Source organism: Pungitius pungitius, chromosome 14, assembly GCF_949316345.1.
Source record: "Pungitius pungitius chromosome 14, fPunPun2.1, whole genome shotgun sequence".
In the NCBI taxonomy this organism is placed as follows: domain Eukaryota; kingdom Metazoa; phylum Chordata; class Actinopteri; order Perciformes; family Gasterosteidae; genus Pungitius; species Pungitius pungitius.
In genome coordinates, this window is record NC_084913.1 from 6,050,912 (window position 1) to 6,066,811 (window position 15,900).

At 46.3% G+C, this 15,900-nt stretch overlaps 3 protein-coding genes across 7 annotated transcripts; all 3 read right to left on the reverse strand.

Moving 5' to 3' along the window:
• Positions 1–52: 52 nt before the first annotated feature.
• LOC119227802 (jun dimerization protein 2-like) lies at positions 53–4,180 on the reverse strand. Of its 3 annotated transcripts, XR_005121396.2 has the most exons (5): positions 3,991–4,180; positions 2,157–2,374; positions 1,710–1,814; positions 1,319–1,612; positions 53–524 (listed from the first exon to the last, which is right to left on the reverse strand). XR_005121396.2 is itself a non-coding variant. In XM_037486900.2 (4 exons), exons 1-4 carry the CDS (start codon positions 4,076–4,078, stop codon positions 1,454–1,456), a joined length of 570 nt encoding a protein of 189 aa, XP_037342797.2. In that variant the 5' UTR covers positions 4,079–4,180; the 3' UTR covers positions 1,144–1,453. The 3 variants fall into 3 exon arrangements, 2 of the variants coding, with proteins under 2 accessions (XP_037342797.2, XP_037342799.1); XM_037486900.2 differs by lacking the exon at positions 53–524 and having other exon boundaries at positions 1,144–1,612; XM_037486902.2 differs by lacking the exons at positions 53–524; positions 3,991–4,180 and adding an exon at positions 3,821–3,980 and having other exon boundaries at positions 1,144–1,612.
• Positions 4,181–4,509: 329 nt separating this feature from the next.
• Positions 4,510–7,439, reverse strand: fosaa (v-fos FBJ murine osteosarcoma viral oncogene homolog Aa). The gene is made up of 4 exons (XM_037486883.2): positions 7,181–7,439; positions 6,318–6,545; positions 5,880–5,987; positions 4,510–5,794 (listed from the first exon to the last, which is right to left on the reverse strand). The coding sequence occupies exons 1-4, from the start codon at positions 7,289–7,291 to the stop codon at positions 5,126–5,128; spliced, it is 1,116 nt and encodes a 371-aa protein (XP_037342780.2). The 5' UTR covers positions 7,292–7,439; the 3' UTR covers positions 4,510–5,125.
• A 932-nt stretch (positions 7,440–8,371) lies between these two features.
• mlh3 (mutL homolog 3 (E. coli)) lies at positions 8,372–15,007 on the reverse strand. 3 transcript variants are annotated; one of them, XM_062557286.1, is made up of 13 exons: positions 12,129–15,007; positions 11,918–12,049; positions 11,741–11,814; positions 11,504–11,608; positions 11,308–11,392; positions 11,165–11,233; positions 10,931–11,039; positions 9,704–9,863; positions 9,576–9,599; positions 9,403–9,481; positions 9,127–9,278; positions 8,967–9,042; positions 8,372–8,737 (listed from the first exon to the last, which is right to left on the reverse strand). In XM_062557286.1, the coding sequence occupies exons 1-12, from the start codon at positions 14,689–14,691 to the stop codon at positions 8,971–8,973; spliced, it is 3,624 nt and encodes a 1,207-aa protein (XP_062413270.1). In that variant the 5' UTR covers positions 14,692–15,007; the 3' UTR covers positions 8,372–8,737; positions 8,967–8,970. The 3 variants fall into 3 exon arrangements, with proteins under 3 accessions (XP_062413270.1, XP_037342778.2, XP_037342779.2); XM_037486881.2 differs by having other exon boundaries at positions 8,372–9,042; XM_037486882.2 differs by lacking the exon at positions 11,918–12,049 and having other exon boundaries at positions 8,372–9,042.
• Positions 15,008–15,900: the final 893 nt, after the last annotated feature.

Consider the following 15,900-nt stretch of genomic DNA (forward strand, 5'->3'; position numbering starts at 1 on the left):
TGTGTGTGTGTGTGTGTGTGTGTGTGGGGGGGGGGGGGGGGGGGGGAGGGGGGTCAGTCAGTCAACAGATAAGACAAACACATGACATGTAAAATAAACAAACTGACTCCATATGAAAATGTATGATGTAACTTTTTTCCGTCATATTTTCTGATTATAATCTTTCTCCAAGTAGAGAACAAAGTGGGCCTTGTTGGTAGCTGGTTTTCCTGTAAGTAGCTTGTTATTATACTTTTATCTGGGTCAAATGTGAATTAAATACCCAATCTGATCGCATAAAAGTATTATATTACACTATTGTTCCCCTAGTTCATTTAATAAACGATAAAGTAAAAATAAGTCATTTGAAATGGTTGCAAAATGAACACGACATGAAGTGAAGGGAATAAGGTCAAACATTAAATATGCTTCATTAGACAAATAATAAATCACCTCGTCTTTTCCGCGGTTATAATTTCTATCAAACTGCTGGAACAAAGCGTTCCCTCAGCAGATCCATGAAAACCTCCCTGTCAGAAATGATCCTGAGGGTAAAGTGAGATAATGAAGAGGAACAACAGCTAAAATGTTACATTAGTTCCTGCACAGAACAGTAACAAAAGTGTGACTTAATGTCGATGCACAGGTTGAGTCGGGTCGAGATGCTCCAGGCCACCAGATGGCGCCGTTCAACTAAGTTGGGTTATGAAAACAATAATGATTTCAAATGTGCAGGACTCGAATAAATCCAAGGAAAAAACAAAACTAAATATTTATTTCTTAAGGAAATACAAAATGGGATTTTGTGCTTATATATTTATATAACATATATAAAAGTATAAAAAAACACAATTGGTCTTAACAATATGCTAACAGAAAATAAAGTACAATGTAAACAGTCCATATCTATATATATATATATGTGTACAGATACATATATATGTGCATACATGACGCCTGCGCCAAAACCAACAAACACAAGCATCGACCGCTCAGCCACCAAATGAATAAAAGAACCTAAATGCGTTTAGTAATTCACTGCAAAGAATCGTGGAGGCCGTTATGTAGTAAAATAACTGTCTGCGGGTGGAAGAATTGAATGTACTATTTCCTTAATGAATTGAATGAGCAATTTAAACTAAATGTATCGATTAGATCTTCCTATTTGCCCTCCTCTAGTTGCACTTCAGTTAAACATTCTAAGAATTCCAGAATACAAATAAAATAGTTCCTTTGACTATAACTTTCTGAGCTGAAACTCTTCTCAATAGTACACAAACTAATGTATAGAATGTAAAGTAACGCGTCGACAACTGTGTTTGTTTAACTTCATACTTACAGTGCCTGGAGCTCTGATGATCACAATGACAACAACAAAAAGAAGAAAAAAAACACAAAGAAAGAAAAAACGTGAGAGCCAGAGAGAGACAAAGAATATGCGATTCAGCTGCAGGATCCACGTCCTTCGGCGGCGTCACTCGGCCTCGCTCTCCGGCGTCTTGGCGCTGTCCGTCCTGACGATGCACGTGGGCCGGTGCCGGTTCAGCAGGAGGATCAGCTGCTGTCGCTCCAGCTTCAGCTCCACGATCTGGGCCTTCAGGTCGGAGTTCAACGTCTCCAGTCGCTCCGATTCCTGCGTGAGGACGGAGAGAGAAATAAAAAGGAGGAGGTGATGCGGGCGACCCTCCGCGACAACGTTTGAGGTGATGACCAAGGGAGTGTGTTTTCACATTTTGAAGATAATCCGTTCTCTCCTTCTTCTTGTTTCGACATCGCGCCGCGGCCACTTTGTTTTTTTCCCGCCTTTGTTTCCTCCTGTCGTCTTCCTCATCTCTCTAAACCAGCAGGTGAAAGAGGTTTGAGATTAAGGACATGAACATTACTATGTGTTTACTTTTTTATAATTTCAGTCAAGTCAGTCCAGGAGATCCTGCAGTGTATTTAACAGCACCCTGCATGTCCACTAGGTGGAGCTGTTGATTAACGAATAACACAAAGGTGGAACTGCAAAGGTATCTTCACACTTCACAGATACTGAAGTATTGAAACTCCTGGTTTGTCCTTTCCAATTGTGCCTAAATCCCACAAATATGTTCCAAAGTCCGTTTAGGAGAAGAAAAAACCCAGTAACGGCCTCAAAAAGCCCTTTTGTGTTGATACAATGTAGTGTCCCATACCTCTGTTTTGATCACCAGGGGCCTCCTCCCCAGACCGTCCAGGAAGTGCAGAGGCGACAGCATCGCGCCGAACTCGTGGAAGTCGCCGAATTTGAGCTTGTCCGTCAGCGTGGTGGCAGAGATCCCAGCCAGGGGGCCCAGGCTGGGCAGGGAGCCCGCTGTCACAGAGGGATCTGGGATTCGTCCTGGCATCGCGTCAGACTCGGCCGCGACCGCAGCTGTTAGGGAGGCGTTACAATAACCCGTTAGCGGCTTTATTTGACCTGCAGCCGGTTACAGAGCTTGGAGTAGCCACGTGCCCCGAGGTGCACTGCTCCTCTCCAGCAGGCCCGACTCGCCTTGCTGATGAATCGCTGGTCTGTCATGGGAGCCGGATGCTGAGGCTGCTCTCATTAGGCTATTTGACTATTTGCCCTTCTTTTTTTTGGAATGAACACACAGTCATTTCCAGGGATCTTAGCAAGACTTTGCCTTATTTAATCCCCACAGGCGTAAAAGCGAGACAAGTAACAGAGTGCAAACCACACTCTTGACAAATTCCTCTTTATTTCAAGGAGAACTGCAGATATAATCGCTGTTTCGTCCTCGTGAGACCAAAAGAAAGGAAAATGCAGCAACCAAAACTCAGCAGAATGGGGTAAAATATGAAGCCAAATGTATTTGTTTGGTTTAGCTGCGTGAAAAATAGAATTGACCCTGTCCACTTATAATTTATTGCTCAATTTGAAAAGGTTGAAGAAGAAATTGCATGGCTCGACGTAATGAAATGACTTTCGAGAGCTCTGCAAATCTCCAGGTCAACATCTAAGACCTGTAGCCCACACTGCAGTGACGACAAATAGACAGGAATCAGGCATCCACCAAACAGTAATGCTGAGAACGGGGGAATCATACGTGGGAATAATTTTGCGTTTTCACACTTCCCCAAAGAACAAGTCCAAAAGACCGAGCTAAAGGCCACGGCTTACCGCACACGACAGGCATGACGTGTGGATAGTGGAGCAGGACTAAATGAATGCGATATGTTATGATATGCATTAGAAATGAATGTTGAGTTTGAGCAACAGCATTATGCCGATGCTGCTTTAAAACCACCGACTCCCAAGCATGGTACACAAGTAAATGCTCAATGTGCAATTTATGTTATTCCCCTGAAGGTCCCAGAAGCCGACTATCAAACTTACACCGAGCAGACTGCATTATAATTAGTTGTTGACGCACTTCCACGTGGAATAAACACCCTGCAGGACAGTTCACGAGCAGGCAATTTCCGTGTGTGTCTTGAACTGCGTTGCGTTGCAGCGTGCACACTGAGGCCATTGGTCAACTTGAAAGCGGAAGTTTTTTTTTTCTCCAGTGCGGTATTTACCTTACGCAACTGTCTTCTCTTTTAAAGAGCTGCAGACATAATGAAATAAAAAAATAAAAAAAACCGTTACCGCTTCTCCAAACGCATTTTGCTTTCGTTTACTAAAGACAGTTTAAGAAGCAATGCACAGCTCCATGGACACGCGCACACGGGGTCTAGATAGGAACATTTTGTTCTGCAAGTGTGCACGCCGTGGTCGCATGCACGAGGAGAACATACACATCAAAAGAAACATCATATTTCTGTGGCACGCTCGGTGGGATGCGAGGTCTTCTTTGAATGTTGAACAACTCACTGGATCAGTTTTATGCGAGCGTGGCCGCAGACATTCTGTATCTGCAGCGCGCGGTGACGTGCGCGTGGCGCGCGCCGATGGGCTCTTCAGCATGGAAGAAGAAGAAGAAGAAGAAGAAAAAAAAAAAACATTCAGCCTTTGACGATTCACGAAGTTTTGGGTATACCGACCTGACTCTGATCCCAGGTGCAACAAATGTCCCTTCTTCTGGTCAGCCGAGGGTCGAGAGTAGATTTTAAAAAGTGGAAATCGTTGCATCAGCGCGATTTTAAAAAACGTGATCCCGATCTGGGAGGACTCGGGAATGCGGAAATTAGGTCTGTGCCAGGCGAACGTAAGCAGGGATGTGAGCGAGTAGCCTGCATAGTGGGGGCAGTAGTGGGGAAGTCGCACCGCTCCTCCCATAAAGAAACACTGAGGCTGCAAACTGCAACGACCGAATGTGGCTCGGATCGAGGCCCGCGACGTGACCATGAAAAGCCTAAAAAAAACATAATTTAAAACAGGATTCAGGAAACACATGGAACGTATGCTGGAAAATACAGTGATTCCAATTTGTTGACACTTTCAACTCTTCCCCAGCATGCTATATTTCCTTTGTAGAATTCTAAATATGTAATTTCGTAGATCACGTCCCCTGGATGAGAAAATTATTTCTTAGAAACAAATCGCAAACACCAACGACAAACTCCACTTTGAATGTAGATTTATTGTAATTATTCAGCAGAATAGATAAGCAATCAATGCTCATTTTTACTTATTTTTTAATCCAACAATAAGTTAAATTCTGAAAAGGTAAAAAAATAAATCATAGGTTACATCTTGATAAGATATATAGCATATAGCACTGGATGTTTTCATGGAAAACTTTCGACGAGATCAAACCACAGTTGATGATATTGAGGTATGCACTTAACATGGATACGTAAATACAACATTTACAGCAATCAATACGCTATTAACACAAAACCATACCGATACATCAAATTCCACATTACATCTTCGATCTAGTGACAGATCAGATATAGATATATATGTAAGCTTTTAGAACTATATGGAATTGTTCAGCATGCGTTGTGAAAATCAACAGTTGCTTCAGTCCCGCTTTCAAAGTTAAAAGACATGCGTTCTGCTACATCGCTCTGTCGGCTATCCGGAGAAAAGTTCACACACTGGATTCGTCACAGACACATGGCATTGCACGCGTGTGTCCCTTGCAGCAAACTGGGACGCATGTCATTCGTATCATTTCAGAGTCAGAAAAAAACAACAACAAAAATCACAGAGATCACCTCCCTCTGTCGATTATAAGGCCAGGAGAGTCGGGGAGTTGAGGAGGTCCACCGAGTCGGCCTTGCCCCCGCCGCCTTTATGACCGTCCAGCCCCTCTGACAGACAGTCCAGCTCGGGACACGCGAACGTGAACACGGACAGGTAGCTGCCGCAGGTCGGGGTGGAGGTCACCACCGGCGTGCTGAGCGGCTCCAGGTCGCCGGAGACCGACTTGTACAGGGTCTCCCAGTCCGACACCCCGAGGGAGCCGCTCAGATCGATGTCCGGCACGGATCGAGCCGTCTCCATCGGGGTTCTCTCCTCCGGACCGGGTGACATGCCTCCCAGCGGCCCGTCCTTGACGTCCAGGGAGGGCTCCAGGTCGTAGATGTTGATTTCGGCGCTGGCGCACAGAAAGATGTCAGAGTTCCCGGAGATGGCCGCCGACGGATCGCTGGAGACGTCCAAGTCCTGGAGCGAGGGCGCTTCCTGGGCACCGTCCTCCGGGAGGCGGCCCTCGTCCGGACCGGCCGGCTGCTCCGGGGACCCGGCGGGCTCCTGGAAGAGGGACTCCAGCTCTTCTGACATGGGGCACGCCGGCCTGTGCGTGGCGAGGATGAATTCGAGCCGTTCTTTCTCTTTGAGGAGGTTGGCTATCTCGGTCTCCAGGGCAGCTTTTTCCTCCTCCAGCTCGTCCGTCTCCTTCGGGTAGATGTACGTTCAGAATCATCCACATCCAAAAGACACACAAACAAGCAGCTGGGTAAATAAATCACCATCTACTTACAGTTTGCAGCGTATCAGTCAGTTCCCTCCGTCTGTTGCGACATTTCGCTGCAGCCATTTTATTCCTCTCCCTCCTTATCCTCTTTTTCTCCTCCTCCTCCGGAGACAGCTGCGATGGGAGAGAAGGAATTCAGTTATTTCCTTGCGGAATCCAGCCCATCTCATCCTTTAATCCGCTGCATATGTTGCCAATTCACCCTCTGCAGAATGGCAGAGGCATGTTTCGCTGCAATGCGTCTAAAAATAGACCATTGTTGCAGACTTGACTGTGACCTGAATACAAATTGACGGCTTGAGGACGGCACCCAGCCCGGGCACACGGCCCCAGAGGAGCGTGCACAATAGCTCCGTCGCACACACACGGCATTCAGACATGTGTAAATTTACGCTCCCGACTGTTCCGTCCAATGGCAGGTGGGCTTCATCGGAGCCAACCTACCTGATCCGCTTTTCCCTTCCTGACAGCATTTTTGCCCTTATTCCCGCCCACTTTGGGTGTCGCCTGGGGAGAGCTTTGTGGATCATTGGCTTGCTTGCTGCCCGGAGACGGGGAGGCAGATGTAATAATCGTGGGCTGGACCATCCACTGGAAATCGGGGGTAGAGGAAATTGCAGTGACCGTTGGAACAAACAGAGTGTCTTCAATGCTCATGTCTTCGCAGAGATCCTGGGAGGGGGGAAAAAAGGAAATAATCGACAATGAGGACTACAATAGAGATGTGTTGATATTCATGTATTCACATGTCGTTAGTGGCTTTAAGTGGATCCTGGTGGGACGATCATCAAAAATCTATAAATCGAATGTTTAGGAAACTAAAACAGAGCAGGCTGGATGTGTGCTATAGTTTCTTGAAATACATCCAGTCCAAAAATAGCCTCCTTCAGATCAATATTTGACTTGATCATGGTTTCTGACGTCAGCACTGACGCAGAGCTGCTGTGGAGTCTCCTGAATGGATTTATTTTTTTTCTCAATGAACCGCTGCATCAACACGCTCACATTTGGTCCCAGGACGTCGGGATCATAACAACCCGGGAAAACGGGGCTCAATTGTCAGCGTCCCATCCCACTGCCGACCTCATCCCAAAATGATGAAAAATACAATAAACGATGTAGAAAAATGAATAAATAAATAATTAAAAAAAACCGTCGAGTTGATTCAAATGGTATCAATCAGTTCCCCCTCCCCCCACCTGGAATGCTAACAAGCCTCGATACAAAAAGGGGGGCTCAATCAGCCGGTAAACGCGGCGCCTCGCGGGCTGCATGTGGAACGCATGTCCACCCGGAGCCCGTCATACCTTCGCGTCGCTCTCCGAGGAGGAAGCCGGAGAGCTCGCCTCTTCTGACGTCTTCGGGGAAAGTGTCCCGGCGGCAGCCTCGGTCCGGCAGGTGGAAGAGACTGAATCCATGTCAGGCGCCAGGTTATTGTGATACACCACGAGGAAAAACAAAAACAAAAACACACACACACGTTCTGATCAATGACAAATATGACGGTGGCGTTCCGCCGTGCAGATCGGCGCGGGTCTTCTCTCCAGGTATGTGCCAGGTAACTGGACGACTAGAATGCAAGCCCCTCCTTTTATGCTCCGCTAGAATTTTATGAATGAACCGAGACTGTACCATCCGTTGAGGAGGGGGGAAGGGTGTGTGTGTTTGTGTGTGTGTGTGTGAGGGGGGTGTCTCAGAAAGGCAGACACACATTTCGGGGTAAAAAAAAGAACATTATTTCGACATTTGGCTTCCTGAACATTTCCTCCGCGAACGCCATTTGATTCATATGTCGCAGATGTGGTGCAAACTTCGTCACGGCACGAAAGCCACGCGGCGGCGTTCACTCCCATTCATAAATATCCGCTTCTTCTGAATGCAACGTGGTGGGAGAAACGGGAGCCGATTTATAAATAAACATATGAACAATTTCCTTGACGACGAAAGCTTGATCCTTCCATCTATTCGAGGGTAAAATGAAAAAAGGCTAACTGCAAAACTCACTCACTTAATCGCATGGTTCAATTAATACATGTCGTCTTTGCTTACAGATTAATCGTATGTGCTCTAAATATTTCATTTTTTAATCAAATGTAGGACTCTTGCCTTTTTATTCTAAATGTTTTACTCAGTGTGACAAACTTCTGTAAAAAGCAGCACTTCCTGCTGGCAGACATAATAAAACGATGCTGAATTGTTTACTTGGGGCCGAGGTGGGCGAGGAGAAGAGGCTGCACATGTGGGGGCGGAGAAATCACGTGACGCGACCCGGAACTGGGGGGCAAAATGATGTGAGGGGGGCGTGGTCTGCATTTGACAGGACCAGCGTCATCATCACACTAAGTGAAACGGCAAGAGCATCAAACCAGTCGGGATTTATGTTGGTATGGCAAAAAGAAGAATGCAAAAATACATACTGCAATGAATGGACATTCGTGTTAATACGTTTTTTTTCTAAAAATATAATGGATGCTGTGAATAATCACAAAGTCGAAAGCATCGTAACATGCCATTCTGAAAGAACAGTCTAATAACCAAATGTTATGAACAGAGTGCCATTTAATTATAATATGGTTCTTCACCGAATGGTCAAGCTGAGCCTGAAGCATGATGTGGGAGCCAAGAACAACACAGAGGTGAGGGGTCGTGTTAATGCGGTTACATTAAATATCACCAGCACCATTAGTATTAATCCAAACCACTACTGAAAATCCAATGTAGGATGGAGCGACAAAAACACATTTTGCAATCTCTTTGTCGGACGTAAAAACATTGGACAAACTGACCCTCCATGAGGCGGAGCTAAAGCATCTCGAGCACCTCTCATGGTCCATTGCGGATGACTTTACTGGTCCCATTTGACTCTGTTCAAGACAGGTGTAATAGCAAATAAAGGATTCCTTTATAAACTCCTCCTTTGTGTACAACTTGTGTATTCATTTGCTATATATATATATATAAAATTGCTATATGTATGAAATGTTATTTTGGGAAGTCTTTCAATGAATTAACAAAGAGGCTCAGGTTACAGAGCTTTGGGGGGATTTTGACTATTTAAGCCATTTAATAAGGGAGCTTTGATGAGATACACACCCAGTTATCCATTTCCATGGAGTTTCCATGATTTATACATTCTTCTGAGCCTTTGAAGGTTGGGTTTCTGTAATTCCTAAAAGGGGACAACAATGTTAATCACCACCAGATTGTAAAATTCCTTAAATAGCATATTCAATACGCAGTTCTGGTCTCGTACCTTCTCGTCGCTGTCCAAATGGAGGGTGTCTACTAAGGGAGCAATGGATGGTCGGCCATGGGCACACTGGAAGGGCAACTGACAGGAGGACAAGGAAGCCACCAAGCTGCAGCATTCGTCTCTACTCAGGGAGTCATTGAATTTGATGGCACCTGTTTAAAGCATATACTTATCAAAGTGATGTGTATCAAGATACCTGAGGGGAAAACGGTTATCTACACAATCGTCAAATGAAAACAAGTGAAACTGATTGATGGAGAGATAACTGAACCTCACCGTGGCATGCTAACGAGGCTAGCACCTTCAGCACAGTGAGAGGCAGAGTTCCTCTCACTCTCCCAGTTGAGCGAAGCAACTGAGGAAAAAAAAAGAATGATGCATGTTTCTCTTCATTGAATCAATGTGACCATTTATTGATACAATAAGGTTTAGGACAAGAGAAAGCTTACCTCAATCTGCTCTTGAAGATATTCCTGACGTGCGAGTATGGGGGGGGGGAATAAGAGTGGTGAGACGCTGGTTTAGCTAAATGAGTGACGCAATAGATGGTCCTAATACGGGCTTTCATAAGTCCTACCTTAACAACAGTCTTGATTACGGACGGTCGGCCCCGCCTGAGCTCATTACTTTCCTTTTCCATGAAGCACAGCGGTACCTTTCCCACGAGAGCTTGTGGTTTCGCTGCCGCCGAGAACTTCACTTCCAGGCCCAAACTACGCAAATGTGCTTCACAAGACCTTGTAGGGGAAGGGCCCATTAGCAATACAGACAACCACGCTCACCAAACCAATGTAATAGGGTCCGTATGGTCTCAACAGAATGCCCAGTGTCAGAGACAAGGAATTAAAAAAGATTAAAACAGAACACAGCTATGGGAAACATTGGTTCAAAACATTTACAGCAAGCAAATTGATCATTTAAGTTTGAAAATTGCAAGTTTGAAAGATGACAATTGACTTCTGAGCTGCCCGAGGGCGTCTGCAGTTACACATTCAAATCAGGCAAAGTGCTTTCTCAAGAATTGACTCATTCTTCTACCTGGAACCTGACCTGTTTTTCTCCACTTACAAGAAAAGCACAGTGAATAAAACACAACCTTTGTATTTACCTTTATTAAATGTAACTACGGCATTCTGGGATGCACACGCTACTCTTAATACAGAAAGCCACTTAATTAGAGGGCTGCTGGTTCTACTGAATGAGGGCATTACGACGAAGAGCACTACGCAGTTAGCTCTTCGTCCCCCCCCCCCTTTGCCATCTCGATTGCTACCGTCTATAATCTCATTGACAAAATCGGCTTCTGGCGGCCTTGGTTGTTGTAAAGAGAAGACGCCGGGCTCCTTAACCTCAACTAGCTCAAGTGCAGCAGCGAAGAAAGGAAATCAATCAGGCCATTAGAATAAATGTAAATAAAAAAAACCTATGTATTTTGACCACTGTCATTACTGCATAAAAGCCGGGGTTCATGCACAGAGAAGACCAAAGGTCATTTTGTACCTGAGTATTGAACGGAGCCCTCCCAAAAAAAGAACAAAAAAAACAAAATCTTAGATTGAGAACATTTAGTCTCTGCACAAAAATCAGACACTAACCCAGAGATGTCTCCTCACAATTGTTTTTGTGGCTTTCACACAGCAAAGAAGGCAAACCGGAGGCCAAGGGAGTAACACTTACAATACGTTCCGCTAAGTATTGGAAAAACGAAAGTTATACTATATCTAAGCTTTGCCTTTAAGCCAAAGTGTTCTGGTTCTACGGGTGTTCTCATGGGCTCGTAGTGTGTCAATAGAGCAGAACCCACCTCAGCAGCCTTTGCTCTTCCTCCGTTACGCTGATCTCGAGAGGCGGCAAAATGGTGGATGAACACAGACGTCTCTCCCCAGGCGCCTCTGGGTCCTCCTCATAAGAATCTATGAAAGGATGTGCATTGATGACTTTTGTATCGCATCACGTTCCCAAAATTGTCAATCCAACATTGAATTCCCATTATTAATACTGTAAATTGTGATGGTTAAAAAAAAAAAAATTGTTTTACCTGCGAGTAGATTTTCGAGTCGAACTCTTTCGTGCGCAGCGTGTTGGTCTACCAGCACCAGGAGGTTTCCTGGAGTTTTAAAATAAAGAGTGTGAGAAGCTGATGAAACAGCAAACATTAAAACCGTTAAGTCCTGACTTTACCTTCAGATTCAGCGAGTGCTGCAGACTCCTCATCCCTCGTATCAATAAGACACGCAAGAAATTTCTTATCCACCTGATGAATAACCTATAAATGTAATTAAATAGCAATTACTTCATAACATCAATGGAGGTTAAATGGATGAATCATTAGAAAGAACATTTGGTCAGAACATGGAAAACCAAAAGAGAAATGTGCCTTCATTGAATGAATCATGGCCTTAGAGAAACGGTACGGAAACAGGATGTTGTGGATCTTGACAGCGAGTCCGTCGGCTCGCCCACTGGAGACGTCCACGCCGACCTGTGGGCACAGTAGAGTTCATGAAACGCCGGAAAAAATAAATCAAAGTTCAAAAACTAATTAGCAGGACACTAAACGTGAATAAGGAAGATTGTAAATCTTTACAAAGCTAAACAGAAACGTTTTGTTTACCTTAGAAGGGCAGACAAAAACAGGATTATTCCATTTTGAGTACATCGACTTCAGCGAGTTGGCCCTCTCGACGTCTGATAAGACAAACATTATATCACATGAACACACACACACAAGCAGGCAAGTGTTCCCTTTGTATGCAAATGTGTGCGTGTGTGTGTGTGTGAGGCAGCCTACCATCCAGGATGTGATCTGTGTGTGGGGCACCTCTGTCATCAAGCCCTGAGCTAACCACTCTTTCTGCCCTGGATTTAGGGAGGAAGGGCAACACTAGCTTCACCTGAAATGGGTAACATCTGTATTCCAGCCCTACAGTTTAAGAAACTCCTGGTTAATGTGGAGCGCGACTCCCAGCTGCCAACCACTTCAACCCGACCTGCCAGCTCACCCGCTTCAGAGATGACGCTGACCGCCATGTTGGTGACATCCGAGGTGCAGCGCGCCCGGCTTCCTTCGGCAGGCGGCCCTTCGTACCGGCTGAGCCCGGTCGCTCTGTTGACGTAAACCGTCTTTCCGACGCTTGCATCGTAGTGATGAAGCCAGTCGCCCGACGCCGTGTCCTCCTCCTCCCCCTCGGCCAGTCGAGGGCCTTCACACCGGCCGAGGACGTCGCGGCGGTCCTCGTCGTTGTTGTTGATGTCGCCGTCACCACGGCAACAGGTACCATCCTGGGAGGTCGCCCGCGGCGGGTGTGCTGAAACGTTTGGCCTCTCTGTCCTGTGTTGTGTCAAGTGGGAAAGTTTAGCCGCCAAAGACAACTTAGCTCTATCCTGCCCGGAGACGGGTTTTGAGTCGGCGAGGGCCGAGGAGGTCGGCGGGCGCCGCAGGTCGCTCCGCGTCTCCGGTTTGGGAACGCCGCCGCTCCGATGGTCCTTCTGGCACACAGACACATTGTGTGAACGCTGAATTTGGGGAAATCTGGTATCCTCCTCTTGAGAGAGAGATTTCAGTTCACCAGCTGGACCACAAATTCTTCTAAACTTCTCAAGGGATCCAGACTCCTTACATTGAGGCAACTTTTGACCAGCAGAGACCCGGAGAATCTTTTTGGGAATAACTTCTTCCGATGGTTTCTGACAGGTTCCGCCACGGCCCGCGTACAGGGAGATTTTGCGTTTTGATGCAAAGGATCTCTCTTCGGTTTTCGCCGCTGAAACCTGTTGCTGCAGTACCGACTTGTTGATTGGGGCCAGGTCCTGAGTCAGCAGATTTTCATGAATGAAAGGATCACACAGGCTGATCCTTCGGTTACTGATTAAAGTGTGTTCATGCCCTCCAGCACCCTGGCAGTCGGGTACTATTTGCTCAACTTTGCTTGAATCGGGTTGAGTTTGTTGATAGATGCTTTCTAGTGGAATCACACTGATGCTTGAGGTACTTGTGCTCCACAATATCTCGTTTTCCTTTGAGGTTTCCAGTTTTTCACTTTCTAGTTGTCTGACTGAATTCGACACAGACGACAATGGAGGGTTTTCCCCAGCTCCAATAAAGCTTCTCTTCTCTTCCACTGGAATTGTATTATCAGAGGGTTGTTTGAGCCCAGCATCATCATACAGCAGCTCATATCTATTCGTTTTGTTTAAACTTTCTTCATTATTTATCTCCTCCTCCTCTTTTTCAGTTCTCTTTTGCCTCTCTGGTTCTTCAGTCTCTTCCTGGCCCTCGGTCTGACCACACTCCTCGCTAACGTCGTCCTCACGCACGCGGCCATCCTTGCGCTTTCGATAAACAGCATCAGATGCCAGTTTCATGCCAAAAGCACAATCTACAGAGGAAGCTCTGTGGGGGTCTGGACCACCGTTGCCCGTGCTGTGTGCCCCTTGGTCTGTCACACGAGCACATGACATATTTGGAGCGTCGCCGCCCACGTCATCCTGACGAAGCACAGCCACCAGGCCCTCCTTGCTCAAGAAAGCTTTAACGGCCTCTTCCATGCATAGCAAAATCCCGTCCCAATCTCTGAACTCTATTAGAGTTTTGGCAGGCTCAAGGCATATGTCGTACTCCGAGTAAGGGCATTTGATGTTGATGACGTACACCGCGTGCAGTTCTTGGCTTCGCTTGTGCTTTGGGCTCCTGGTGGTGGAATGCCCGTCCGGACTGTCGCCCTTCTGATTCGAGCTGCTCAGTCTGCGGAGGAGAAAGTTCAGGAGCTTGTGTAGCCGCGTCCTCAGGAGCAGTCGGTCATTCACATACAGGAACTGCAGGCTGTTGCTGTAGTGGCCTTCTCTGCCCACGTGACCCGTCACTTCAAACGGTCCGCGGGTGCTCCGGATGTCTCCGAGTTTCTGTGCCCGCCCGAGGCCGTGTATCTGGGCATACCTGTGGTAGGTGTCTGTGACTTTGGGGAGCTGCACCATCATGGCTCCTGTGCAGTCGTTCTTCAAGGTGAAAGACACAGAGGGGTGCATCAGCGAGACGGCCTCCACTCGGTGTCTGATCCGCTCGCCCTCCAGCACGGCGTCCATCCTCTTCCTCCGGACCGGCATGTTGCGGAGGAAGTTGCAAATGACCACGGTTGTGCCGGAAGACGGCCTGGCAGTCTCTGCTTCAAACACACCCATGGCCTTGCCGTCCTTGAAGATTTTGACGTGAGTTCTCACCGACGATCTGGTCCGCGTGGAGATCTCAACCAGCGTGGCTAGCGACGCCACACTTGCCAGGGCTTCTCCCCTGAAACCGTACCACCGGAGGTTGTCCAGGTCTTCGGCGGTGCCGCACTTGCTCGTGTGGTACCGGTTTCCCACGCACTCCATGTCCTCGGCATTAATGCCGGCACCGTTGTCGACGACCTGAACTTTGAACGCCTCCATGTCCATCCTGACCCCCACGCAGGTGGCCTCGGCATCCAGGCTGTTGAGGATGAGCTCCTCTATGCACTGTTGGAGTGAGGGAATAGCGACGCCGGAGCGAAGTTTCCCCTGCACGTCTTCGGGCAAACATTTAATCATTGTGGTCAAATACTACACGCCTGTTCTGCGCGACTTGAGAGCAACGCTAGATAAACGAGTCAGTTGGCCTTAAAATGAGCAGTTGCTTGCTAGCTAACGGCCAGTACAGTTAGCTTTTCCTCCCCCTTGAGTTACAATTGTTTGATGGCGATACATTAAAAAGTAACTCCGGATACACCGCCTGTAATAATGAAATAGATAAATTATTGAAATCCATGTTAAAAATCAACCTCGGCTGCTGTTTACAGTCAACGTGTAACGACAAGAGCTGCCGCAAAGCGGCCAACAGTCAGATCTAACAGCGCCATCTCCTGGTGGGAGGAGCTACAGTTCGACCGTCGTCTTCCTCTTTTATGGGTCAGCAATAAAACGGCCAGCTTTCAGTGTGCGTACCGCCACCTGGTGGACGGAGTGTGACTTCTCACGTGTTTACTGTTATTTGTATTACCAACTATTCCATCTCATGAAGATACTATATTGATATAATCGTTAGATATTTGGCTAAAAAAATTCCACACACTGTAAATGCACTGTAGCTGAACCATTGGATTCTTTTCAATATTCCTATTCTTTAACCATATCAGTTTTTTTCCCAGCATTTTTTACATGAGACAATTTCCATTACTGTTTTTCCTTTAGATTTTCAAAAGAGACAAAAACATGGACAACATATTTATTCTATGGAAAAAAGTAACATCTTCACTCTTAATAATCCCTCCAGATGTAATTGTTGGTCTATTTTGTATTTTGTATTAATGTACCCCTTTCTATCGACAAATAAATATATAATTTCATCACAATTGCGTGAAGAGGTGGTCACACATTTTGTAAGACGTGCTGTCTCCTCCAGGTTTTTCTCCTGACATTAGTGACTTCCATCACAAATCACAAATCCCTCAAATTAATAAAATAACCGGGATTTGATGTTTAATTGAGCTTTGGTAGTTTGGTCATTTTCTCCCCAGTCACCCGCAGAGTCACTAATTTCCAAAGAAGACCAACAGCCTTTAAACTGGGTATTTAGTTATTTTTCAGGCTCCCCTCAGAGTCCTTCAGTCTGTCTTAGTGGAGGCCAATGAGTTTGGCGGTGACAGATTTCAAGGTCACACTATCGCCTGTGTGCTCACCAGGATGTCTGCCGCACTCATCAAACAGATAAAGAGTTTGTTAACAGTGTCTGTTAGGTAATGTAGTCCCCTCATCAAGTAT